General features: G+C 47.5%; 1 protein-coding gene across 8 annotated transcripts in view; it reads left to right on the top strand.

Annotated features, from left to right (window-relative positions):
- Positions 1-623: 623 nt before the first annotated feature.
- The window catches only part of DOP1B (DOP1 leucine zipper like protein B), a 109563-nt gene continuing 97179 nt past the window's right edge, over positions 624-13007 (top strand). For all 8 annotated transcript variants that reach the window (XR_014294349.1, XM_082624590.1, XM_082624592.1 and 5 more), the window contains exons 1-2: positions 624-936; positions 6812-6969. Coding sequence is in view for 7 of the 8 variants with exons in the window: in XM_082624590.1 (XP_082480716.1) it covers positions 6832-6969 (138 nt within the window). In the remaining variant the exon portion in view is untranslated. The remainder of the gene's footprint in view (positions 937-6811; positions 6970-13007) is intronic.

Genomic DNA, 13007 nt, shown 5'->3' on the forward strand with positions numbered 1-13007 from the left:
AGTGCAGCCTGTGGGGCCGGCGCACCTTACCAGGGTCCCCAAACCTCCAGCAGCCCGAACGTGTACAGAAGGGTTCATTTCGCTTCCTCCCCGAGAGTTTGGGTGTAGTCCCGATGGCCAAGTGCCATGGAGCCCACCTTTCTCGGGTCCATCGGTTCTCCTTGTCTGTAACTCCAAACCTCTCCTTGGGCCAGCTGATTCACTGACCGACGTCCTCTTCCATTTGGGTGTGTCGGGGGAAGGCCCAGATGAGAGGCGGAGCCAAACCTATCCCCAACCTGTGCTATGCCTCCCCAGAAGCAGACCCGCGGCGAGGGCGGGAGCTAGTTGTTCTCGCTGAGAGCGACGCCCTCCGCCGGGAAGCTGCGGGAGACTTGAGGTGGGAGCCTTGCGCTCTGGAGTCCGCGTTCAGGACCCGCCCCCGCGCGCTGAGGACCCGCCCCCGGGACCCACCCCGCCAGCCGAGGTACCGCCTCCTGGTCCCTCCCCCCAAGCCAAGAGCCCGTCTTCCGGGCCCTGCCCCGAGCGTCGAGGACACTCCCCGGCCTCTGCCCCACTCACCGAGGGCTCTCCCTTAGCCCCGCCCCCCACGCGCCGAGGGTCCGCCTCTCCGCCCTGCCTCGCCCTGTCCGCAGAGAAGCCCCTCCTTTGGCCACGCCCCTATACGCCAAGGGCCCGCCTCCCGGCCCAGCCCTTCTAGGCTCCGCCCCACGCACCAAGGGCCCGCCCTTGTCCCCGCCCCCAAGCGTCTAAGATCCGCCCCCCCGGCCCGCCCAGTGTCCTGGAGCCGCGGCCGCTGTGGCTAGGGCGCTGCGCTTTCTCCGCCGTCTTGGCTCCCGGCCGCGCCGCAGCTGCCGATCGTTTAACCCTTCGTGTCCAGCTCACCTCCTCCGCGCCTCCCGTGGGCGCGCCCGCCGAGAAAGGCCGCCGCCGCCGGTAAGTCGGACCGGCGCCTTCGGCCGCCAGGCGAAGCCGAGGTAGCCGGGGCGTCTCCTCTTGGGGGTCCGCGAGCGGCGGGTGCGTCCTCCCCGGGTGCACAGGGTTCGGGCGGCGCCTTGGAGGCGGGCCCGGTGTGCAGGTGGCTCTCCCGAGCGCGGCCGGGGCCCGCGGGCGCTCACTGCTGCAGTGCGGGGGCGGCCCTAGCGAGGCCTCTAGTGGGCGTGGGCTCCGGCCCCGGCCCCCCAAGGGGCAGCCCGGGAGGCTGAGCGGGGTCCCCTCCCAGTTCCCCCGGCTCCCTGCAGCGAAAGAAGAGCGGCCTGGCCCGGCGCGGCCTCTCGTCCAGCAGGTGGAGGTCAGGTGGGTCACGGCCCGGCCGCCCCTCACCGCGGCCGGCGGATGCCGAAGCCGCGGCTTTGTTTGCTCGCGGTCCTGGTCGGGGAGCAGGGCTAGGGATCGAGACCTTTATAAGATGAAGGCTTTCCTGTTAAGGGAAGACCCCCCCAAGTCTTCCCGACTGTCCGCAGGAGAAGGGATCCCAGCCGCAGTGCGCGCTCAGCCGCCTGGCCCCTCCGACTTGCAGGATTGCCAGCTGCTGCCTTCCTGGATGGTCTTTTACCAACTCAGTGCCGCTGCTTATGGAGTCTGTTACCCTCAGGTGTTTCCCTAACCTGGGACAGCTGTCCTACACTTGGGAGAATCTTTGCAGGATATTTTGGTAAGGCAGTGGAGGCGCTCCTCTCCCCCCAGAGCCTTCTCCCATTATGTGTCTTTTTTGCCACCTCAATTTAATTACCACTCTGAAAGACCCGATTCAACATCATGTGCCCTACAGTTGATTAAACCACTTGCAGATGAGTGTTTCTGTGCTGTGATTAAGGATCATTATCTACTGATAAGTGTTCTGGCTCATGGAAGGGTGACTCTGACACTTTTCACTCACCTATGTTTTCATCTAACTCAGAAACGGTCTTTCATGTAAACATCTTTAATACTAACTTCTTTTGGATCTAGACAGTTGATTTTTCACTCAAACTTGTTTTCCTAAGAAATTAAGAATGGTTAAGGTGAGAGATTCCCAGCTGACATTTTCCATTTTCTGGAGGATTCGTCTGGTCTGATACACTTGTTTATACGACTACTCCTTTGGGTGTAATTGTTAGGAGGCTGTAGAACTCTATCAGTCTTACTGAGCTATTGAGTCTCTCACAGAAAAGGTATCCAGAGTAGATTGCAAAATCATTGTCAAAAGAGCTCTATAAGGGCTGCACTATTAATTTTACCTGTAGCTTAATGTAGTCGAGGCCCTGTGGCACCTGGCTGGCCTGAGCTGGAGTCCTAATTCCGCCAGTTGCTTGCTATGTGACCCCAGCAATTTTCTGGAGGGCCTGATTCCCAGTATCCTCATCTGGAGGCTGATAATACCCATCTCTTAGGACTCTTGTGTGTTGCATGAGAGAAATACATGCAGATATGATAGATTTGCCAAGCCCCCCCCCCCCGAGAAGACTCGCTTACTAGCATAGTATCAAGTGCCCCATATTTTGAAATAAAAGAGCTTGCATATTTCCAAACTTCTCACCAGTGCTGTTAGTTACGTTGAATAGTACTTTCTTCTTATAACCAAGCATAACGTTGAACTGCTCCAGTTACCTGCTCTTACCTGGCTGACGCCTTCCTAACCATGAGCAGTGGTACCCCTTTGCCACCTCCCCTCCTAAACACATGTTATCACTGACCAGGCTCTCTTCCTGCTAACAAGCACCCACACCTGTGGACTTTGAGGACGTCTCTGCTGGTAGCTGGGCTTCCTCTGCACTTCTTGCCAGCATCACTCTGTTACATCAGCCCACCCTCCGTCACTGTGCCACATTAAATTGAAATTACGTGTTTAGGTATTTCCTCTTTTATTAGGCTCTGAACTGTGAGAGTAGAACCCTGCCTTGTTCATGTTTCTTTCTCCAGTGCATAGACACCTAATACAGTGAGCAGCCTGCATGGAGTATTGCAGTGGTTCAGAGACACGGGATTTCAGACCTGTACATTTCCTGGAATTAAGAAAAAAAAAAAAAAAACTTATGGACTGTTGGGATGTACTAAAGTCTTATCTCTTTACTTGGCAAAACAAACTACACCTCTCATTACCATCCTTGATATTTTCAAAAAGTATGAAGGCTATTATTTCAGAAAAAGGGACAGGCCTTTCCAAGAATGAGCAGGCAGTCTTACTGTGTGCCTATGCATAGCACAGTATATTTTTGCAGAGAGCCCCAGCATGTGCAAAGGCTCTGTGGTAGAATGAGTTGTCTTAGGACAAGCAGAGTGCCTTGAGGAGAGTCAGGTGGAGCCCTGTAGGCCACAGAGTTGGGTGGGGGGAGTGTGGACTTACTGTAGGCTAAATGGGAAGAGTTTAAACATGGTGGGGAAGTGCTTTATGTTTTAAGAGGACTTGGAGTGCTGTGTGAAAGTACACTGGAGAGGGGCAAGAGTGAAGGAGAACCCTTAGGAAGCTTCTGCAGGCTTGCAGGAGAAAGGTGGCTTGCACAGTGGAGAGTCCACGGGTATTTTGGAAGAAGAGCCAACAGGACTTGGGTTGAGTGTGACAGGTGAAGAGAAGGAAGAGTCCAGGACGATGTTGAAGTTCCCACAGATGGCGGGGCCACTTTCTGAGGAAAAGAAGACGAGAAGGAGCAGGTTGAGCAGATAGAATCAAGAGTAGAGGGTTTTTTAACACGAAAGCAACTTAAATGTCCATTGACGGATGAATGTATAAAGAAGATATGGTGTATATACACACAATGGAATATTACGCAGCCATAGAAAAGAATGAAATAATGCCATTTTTAGCAACATGGATGGACCTAGAGATTATCATACTAAGTGAAGTAAGTCAGAAAGAGACAAATACTATATGATATCACTTCTATGTGGAACCTAAAATATGACACAAATGAACGTATCTACGAAACAGAAACAGTCACAGACATAGAGAACAGACTTGTGGTTGCCAAGGAGGAGGGGAGGTAGGGGAGGGATGGGGTGGGAGTTTGGGATTAGCAGATGCAAACTATTTTATATAGAATGGATAAACAATAAGGTCCTACTGTATAACACAGGGAACTATATTCCATATCCTGTAATAAACTATATTAGAAAAGAAAAAACAAAGAGGGTTTTTCCAAAACAGTGTTATTGAGGTATAATTTACAGACCATAAAATTCATTCATTGAAATATACTGTTCAGTGATTTTTAGTAAATTTACAGAGGTGTGCAGACATCACCATAATCCAATTTTAGCACATTTCCATTACCCACCAAAAGAACCCTTGTGCCCATTTGCAGATACTCCCCTGTTCGTACTCCCCACCCTAGGCAACCACTATCTAATCTACTTGCACCTCTACAGATTGGCCTATTCTGAGCATTTCATATAGATGGAATCATACAATATGTGGCCTTTTATGACTGGCTTCTTCCCCTAAGCTTGTATTTTCCAGGTTCATCCACCCTGTCACATGTTTCAGGACTCTTCCTTCTCATTGCTGAATAGCGTGCCGTCGTGTGGCTAGACCACGTTTTGTTGATGGACACTCGAGTGTCTAGTTTGGGATGCACCTGGTTTGAGACACACGTTCCATATCCGGGTGGAGAAGTCGAGGAAACATTTGCATGAATTTGGGCCTTGGAGGGGGAGGTTCGGGAGGTTATAAATCTGTGGGTCATGAGCATGAAGGTGGTATTTGTTAGTTAAAGGAATGGAGAGATTATTGAGGGGAGAGAGAGAGAGAGAAGGCCCCAGCTTGGTGCCTGGGAATGCCAGCATTTGGCAGTCGCGTAGGGGAGGATGGGCCTGCCGAGAAGGTACAGCAGAGATGTTGGTGGGCCAGAGGAGTGTGGGCAGACAGGAGGCTGTTTGGAGAAGGAGGAAGTGGCCTGCTGCACAGTCCTCCTGAGAGGTGAATGAGGAAACAGGGTCCACTGACGTTGGCAACTGGAAAGTTGTGTTGGCCTTAAGAAGACCGCAATGGGCCCAGAGCAATCGAATGTGAAGTAGAAGATATCATGGGAGTCTTACAGCCTCACTGTGGCCAGTAAATGAAAGATTGAGGCTTAAACATCATATTGTCCCTGCAGTTCAGTTTCTTCCATCTGTGATATCTGGCTTTTTATTAGACGGACCACATGCAGCTTGGTGAGCCAACTAACGCCAACTCAGGGGATTCAATCATGTCACCATTGCTCCGTATTTCTCCTTTCAGACCACGTACTAGTGAGATATTACTTAGGTTCATAAATCAAACAGGATCGTGTTTGGTTGTGAGTAACAGAAAACTTGATTGAACGGCGGCTTAACTTAGCTCTTATGTGCAGAAAACAGTAAGTCCAGGGGCAGAGTGTCCAGGGTTGGTATGGCACCTTCTTAAAGCCATCTGGGGCCTCAACTGCTCTGTCCTTCCACTTATGCAGGGAAGTCATGCCTTAAAGATGGCTCTTTCCTCGTGGTTGCACGATGTGGCTTCAGCTCCAACATCAAACCTTTGTTTCAGGCAGAAAGAAGGGGAAAGGTGGAGGACAACAGGCCAGAAGAGTCCCCCACCAGCAGCTTCTATTTGTCCAGCCCTGTCATACGGCCACCTAGCTGTAAGGGAGGCTGGGAACTATAGTGCCGCCCTGAGCAAAATGAGGGTTCTCCTAGTGTGGAAAAGGGGGCAAGGAATTTGGTGTGGGTGCCTGCCACACTTTAAATAGATCTTAATCAGATGAAGATGAAAGAAAGGAGGCAAGTGGAAACCCTAAGGCATCACTTTTGAGAAAACATTGGAGTATGGAGCTTGGCGACAAGTCAAGGGAACGATTCGACATTTCCACGCCTTGTGGAGTGCTTTTCAGAGCTGTAACTTGTTTGAATAGACTGAAGGCTTGACCTTCAGATTTTTTTTGAAATGAAAGAGTAAAAACAAAACTTAAGCATGTATTTCTATATGTTATAATGTATAAATGGTGGATGTTTTCAAAAAGGCAAATCTGCAGCATCTCATGTTGTTTCCTTTTGTCACACTGGGGATGAGAAGAAAAGGAAATGGTTGCTGTTGGCATCAGGCTCGGGTCGTCGATGTCTCAGGCTTTGCAGTAGCTGCAGTGGTTCATATATAATGAATGCATCTAGCCACAGAAAAAAAAAAAAAGAAAGAATCCATCAAAGAATATACAAGGGCCAGAATAAAATGATGACTGCTTGGGCCCTGGTGTGACACACCTCCATGCAGACTGCTCACCCAGGGGCATAGAGCTGTCGGGGGCCTGGCAGATAATTGGCACTTAGTAAATGAACAGGCACGCAGTGGGTTTCTGACACCACTGCTGTCAGACGCTTCACCCTTAGGTCCTTTTTTTCCTCCTGGTTTTCTTGTAGAATATTTCCAATCCTCTCTCCGAGTCTAGTTGTAGAGGATTGGATTGCTAAACCAACTGTTCAGTTGAGACCATAGATCTGCTTCTCCTTAGGTTTTGTAAATGCCCTATGCTGGGGGCGATCGCCTGCGTTGAGAATTACCCGTCAGCAACAACATGCAGTTAGCCACTTTGTGACTTTGCTCCCAGAATTCCTTTTGTCCACTGAGTGGAACCCTAGCCTTTTACTTCTTTCTGCTCTGTCCATTTGTCTCCCTCAGAGTCCAGGAGGGCCGGAACCGTTTATCTTTTATCTACCATCGTGCCTAGCTCAGCAGCCTTGCTAAATATTTGAGTTGGATCGCCCAGCGCGTTTGTGCATAGGAACGTTTGTGGCCGTGTGTCCTCTGGGACTCTGGGCTGGGAACGCTTTTCATCCTCAAAGAGCTGCCTCATTTGTCTATTCACTGATTCCCTCTTAGATACCTTCTCTGCTGCGAGAATGGATCCAGAAGAGCAGGAGCTATTGAATGATTACAGATACAGAAATTACTCTTCTGTGATCGAAAAGGCTTTAAGAAATTTTGAGTCCTCCAGCGAATGGGCGGATCTCATATCCTCACTGGGCAAGCTCAACAAGGTACGCGGGGCAGGGAGTGTTTGGATTGCAGGGAGGTGGGGACACAGCTGTCCTTTTATTATTTCAAGGACTTGTCTTTTTAATATTACACTACACGCTGATTACAGCCATTAGATAAGAAGAAACACCCATAATTCTGTCACGCAGAGTTACCCACTATTACCCTATTGGTGTACGTACCTCCCCTTTCAGCCCTTTTTGTCTGAGCATAGACGTGTAGTGTGGATATAGTCAATAGAACAGCTGAACAGTCTGTTTTCTCAACAATGTTTAGGTCTGAACAAGAGAAATTGATAAATTATCCAGTGATTCAAAGATGAATTGTCCTTCGTGTACTGCTTAGGATTTTTATGGCTTTTTCTTCTCCAGTCTACTCTTTTCACCATTTTACTGCAGACTGGTAACTCCTAGAAGAATAAAGGATGAAATAATTACGGAAATCTGCCCAGAAATTGTGCATGTGTTTGGACAAGGGAAAAGGGGTTGCGTCTGAGAAAACCAAAACTGTTCGCCTGGGGGCTTGACCTCGTGTTCTGTGTATGGGGACCATTGTATTGTTCCATCCTGCCCAGAAGGAGGGTGACACAGTGATGCCCAAACACTCAGGTAACCACTGTGACCTGTAGGAAGAAGATAGCTGGGCTCGAAGAGGCTGTGCCTGGCTCCGTTACTGTCTGGCCAGGGCTCCTGGCTGTGATACCTGACTTTGGAGCCTGAGTGCCATATGGGAGCTGGGAGATGCCCAGCCTAGTCTGGGAGGTCCCCATTCCCCAGGTAACACACACCAGGCAACTCTAACAAACCTCGCTAAAGAGAAAGAATTTGTCCGTTTACCTCTTCAAGGGACCAGGGTAGGGGGAGTGAGAATGTGAGCAGCCTGACCACGGGGGCAGCGCCTGGGCAGCCGTCCAGCACCAACTGCCTGCAAGCAGCTATCAGCACCCACAGATGGCAAAGAGGAGATAGGCAGTTATTACAGGCAGTGGCCGGGAAACTGCACGGTCTCTGCAAAGTGTATTTACAACATGTGAACATCACGGCTGGTGCTGGCTGGGGTGGAGACGTGTAATAAAACAGCAAATAAGAGCTTGAGAGTGCTTTGGCTGTAGAGCTCTGACTCAGGACTTTTTCTAGCTGAAGATAACATTCACTGTCTTAAACGAAGGTGGGTTGCCTTTTCAGGGGAAAGCGAGAAGCCCTGGAATGGGACTTGGACAGATTCGGGTTCTTCTAGATGTTTCTCTGTTTCAGTACTTGACTCTCCTGGAATCTGAAAACAACGTACTTGGGCTTCCCTGGTGGCGCAGTGGTTGAGAGTCTGCCTGCCGATGCAGGGGACACGGGTTCGTGCCCCAGTCCGGGAAGATCCCACATGCCGCGGAGCGGCTGGGCCCGTAAGCCATGGCCACTGAGCCTGCGCGTCCGGAGCCTTTGCTCCGCAATGGGTGAAGCCACAGTAGTGAGAGACCTGCGTACCTCAAAAAAAAAAAAAAAAAAAGTTAAAACAACGTACTTTTGGGGAGAGGGGGGTGTGTTCATTATTTTTTTGTTGAGTTAAAATTCATGTAACATAAAATTTACTGTTCAGCCATTTTAAAGTGTACGGTTAACTGGCTTTTAGTACATTCATGATGTTGTGCAGCCATCACCACTATCTAGTTCTAGGACATGTTCACCACCCCAAAGGAAACCCTCTCCGTTACTCCGCTTCCCCTGTCCCTGTCCACCACTAATCTACTTCCTGTGTCTATGAGTATTTCATACAAAAGGACTGGCACAATAATGTGATATTTTGTGTTGGGCTTCTTTCACTTAGCATGTTTCCAAGGTTCATGCACGTTGTAGTGTGCATCAGTACTTCATTGCTTTTTATGGCTGAATAATGTTCCATCGTATGAAGAGACCACATTTTGTTTATCCATTCATCTGTTGGGTTTCTACCTGTTGGCTCTTGTGAATAGTACTGTATGGATATTCATATACAAGTTTTTGTTTGAACACTATTTTCATTTCTTTCGGGTCTATACCTAGGAGTAGAATTACTCAGTCATGTGGTCATTCTATATTCAACTTATTGAGGAACCACCAAACTGTTTTCCTCAGTGACTGCCCCATTTTACATGCCCACCAGCAATGTATGAAGGCTCCAATTTCTTCTCAATCTCAGTAACACTTATTTTCAGGTTTTTTGTTTTTTTGTGTGTGGTACGCAGGCCTCTCACTGTTGTGGCCTCTCCCGTTGCGGAGCACAGGCTCCGGACGCACAGGCTCAGTGGCCATGGCTCATGGGCCCAGCCGCTCCGCGGCATGTGGGATCTTCCCGGACCAGGGCATGAACTCGTATCCCCTGCATCGGCAGGCGGACTCTCAACCACTGTGCCACCAGGGAAGCCCTCAGGGATTTTTTTGATTATAGCTATCCTAGTGGGTATGAAGTGGTATTTCGTGGTTTTGACTTGCATTTCCCTAATGACTAAAATTTTGAATATCATTTCATTTGCTTATTGGCCATTTGTATATCTTCCTTGGAGAAATTCCTATTCAAGTATTATGTCCATTTTTTAACTATGCTATTTGTCTTTTTGTTGTGATTTGTAAGAGTTCCTTATATCAATACATTCTGGGTACTGGTCCTTTACTGGATATATGATTTGCAGATATTTTTTTTCCCATTCTTTAGGCAGTCTTTTCACTTTTTTGATAGTGTCTTTTGATGCACAAAATTTTTTAATTTTTGATGAAGTCCAATTTTTCCATTTTTTCTTCTGTTGCTTGTACTTTTGGTGAATATCTAAGAAACCATTGCCAAATCTAAGATCATGGAGATTTACCCCTGTGTTTTCTTCTAAGAGTTTTATAGTTTTAATTCTTACATTTAGGTCTTTGATTCATTTTAATTTGTGTTTTTGTGTTTTGCCTCTGTTTTTTTGTTTTTCATAGATGAATATCAACTATGTAGTAAGGATAAAATTAACTCATAGTACACATGCAATTCAAACATGTAAAATTAAACAATCTACCGTTGGGAAATGCAAACAACATGTGCCAAAACTTCTAAAAAATACATGATAAACAATAACCATATTATTGTATATAACCAGAGATATTAGATATCTCTGGGATGGAAGGGGGGTGGGTTTGGGGCATGTGCATGCATTCTGATGTTCTGGAAACATTTTTTTTCTTTAAATTTAATTTTTTATTTTATATTAGAGTATAGTTGATTTACAATGTTGCATTAGTTTCAGGTGTATAGCAAAGTGATTCAGTTATACATATACATATATCCATTCTTTTTTAGATTCTTTTCCCATATAGGTTATTTCAGATTATTGAGTAGAGTTCCCTGTGCTATACAGTAGGTCCTTGTTGATTATCTATTTTATATATAGTAGTGTGTATATGTTAATCCCAAACTCCTGATTTATCCCTCCCCCCATCTTTCCCCTTTGGTAACCATCAGTTTGTTTTTGAAGTCTGAGTCTGTTTCTGTTGTGTAATTAAGTTCATTTGTATCATTTTTTTTAAGATTCCACATATAAGTGATATCATATGATATTTGTCTTTGTCTGACTTACTTCATTAGTATGATAATCTCTAGGTCCATCCATGTTGCTGCAAATGGTATTACTTCATTCTTTTTTACAGCTGATATTCCATTGTATATACGTACCACATTTTCTTTATCCATTCCTTTGTCATTGGACATTTAGGTTGCTTCCATTGTCTTGGCTCTTGTAGATAGTGCTTCAGTGAACATTTTGGTGCATGTATCTTTTCTTTTTTTTTTTTTTTCTGGCCATGCTGTATGTCATGCAGGATCTTAGTTCCCTGACCAGGGATCAAACCCGTGCCCCCTGCATTGGTGAGAACAGTCTTAACCACTAGACCTCCAGGGAAGTCCCCCACCCCCTTCTTTTGCATGTGTCTTTTCGAATTATGGTTTTCTCTGGATATATGCCCAAGAGTGGGATTGCTGGGTCATATGGTATTTCTATTTTTAGTTTTTTAAGGAACCTCCATACTGTTCTCCATAGTGGCTGTATCAATTTACATTCCCACCAACAGCGCAAGAGGGTTTCCTTTGCTCCACACCCTGTCCAGCATTTATTGTTTGTAGACTTTTTGATGATGGCCATTCTGACTGAGTTAATTTTTGTACATGGTGTGAGGTGGGGCTCCAACTTCATTCTTTTGTGTGTGGAAGTCCAGTTGTTTTGCATGTGCAAAGCCATCTGTTGGAGAGACTGTTCTTTTGAAGGGTCTTGGAATCCCAATTAACTCTAGAGAGATGGATTTAATTCTGGACTTTCATTTTTTTCCATTGATTTATATGTTTATCCTTATGCCAATACCACACCTTTTGATTATTGTAGCTTTGTAGTACATTTTGAAGTGGGGAAGCAAGAGTCCTTCAACTTTGTTGTTCTTTTTCAGAATTGTTCTGGATTCCTTGAAATTCCATATGAATTTTAGGATCAGCTTGTCAATTTCTGCAAAAAAGCCACGTGGGATTTTGATAGGGATTGCATTGATTCTGTAGATCACTTTGGGGAGTATTGCTGTATTAACAGTATTGTCTTCTAATCCATGAACACAGAATGTCTTTCCATTTATTTAGGAACACGTATATTTTGAGGTAGGTAAAATTATAAACTTGGAAAGTGCAGTTCTTTTGCATTGAGGTATTCTGTGAAACAGGCTTTGTTTCAGTGTACCTGAAAAACTTTCAGAAATGTTTAATCATTTTAACCTAACCCAGGTTATTAAGTACAGTTGAATCTTTCTTTAAGGAGCTTTGAAAGCATTAGCCATTCATTCTTTCAGTGGCCATCTGAGTGCCTAAAATGTGCCAGTAGGTGCCAGGGTGCAGCAGAGAGCAAAATTGACAAGACTGTGCCCTCACTCTGGTGGGGATGCGGGAAGCTGGATGATAAAATAGACGCGTTGTTAGGTGGTGATGAGTGCTGTGGGAACCGTGAAGAAGGGAGGGGAGGGTGAGGGTTGCTGAGACGATGATGCCGTTTGACCAAGCACAGAGGCTCCGGTGTGTCTGAGGCCAGGGAGGTTGCCACAGAGCAGGTGAGGGATGGGGAGAGTGTAGGAAACGAGGCTGCAGAGGAAAGGGGTGGGGAGGACGTCTGATCTTGTCGGTCCTTTAAAGCTGGAGTCTGACAGTGGCCCCTGAGCTGGGGGCGGCTGCCCGGCAAAGTGCCACAACTTGGCTTCCCTTTTAGGTGCTAGAGCCATTTCCAGCTGCTCTACTGGGTGGGGCCGGGCAGAAGCTGGGAGACCATTTAGGAGCTGTTGTTGTAACGTAGATGGGCCAGCAGGGACGTGTTTGGATTCTGAATGTACTGTGAAGGTGTTGCTAACAGGCTTTGTTCGCAGAGCCGATGTGGGATATAAGGGGAAAAGAGGAGTCCAGTACGACTTGCAGGTTTCTGCAAGGTTTTTGGCTTGAGAAGCTGAAAGGATGTGATAGGGAGGCTGGGCAGGGAGACCAGGGGCTCCTGTTGGAAGGTGTTAGTTGTTTTTGTTTTTTTTCTTGCTCTCACCGCTGTGGCCTCTCCCGTTGCGGAGCACAGGCTCCGGATGCACAGGCTCAGCGGCCATGGCTCACGGGCCCAGCCTCTCCGCGGCATGTGGGATCTTCCCGGACCGGGGCACGAACCCATGTCCCCTGCATCGGCAGGCGGACTCTCAACCACTGCACCACCAGGGAAGCCCGAAGGTGTTAGTTTGAGCGTCTGGAAGATGTTCCAGTGTGACGTCCGTGGGCTGTGAGATACGAGTTGTATTGGATAAGAGTTTTAAAAAGACAACTTTTTGTTGTCAGCCAGTTCCGTGTAACCCCGCTCCTGTGTCCTCTTTGCTCCAGCTTCCTGTCCTCTGCTGCAGTGATTAGGTAATGCGGGTGAGCAGCCCCCTTGATGAAGTTGCAAGATGTCGGTGGGATGAGGGTGACACCGTCGTCTGTCGCTCCCCCAGCCTTGCCGAGGACAGCTGCCATCCATAGAGAGCGCACTGTGTGCTGA

The sequence above is a fragment of the Mesoplodon mirus genome, assembly GCF_964341445.2.
Source record: "Mesoplodon mirus genome assembly, chromosome: 6".
NCBI classification, from domain to species: domain Eukaryota; kingdom Metazoa; phylum Chordata; class Mammalia; order Artiodactyla; family Ziphiidae; genus Mesoplodon; species Mesoplodon mirus.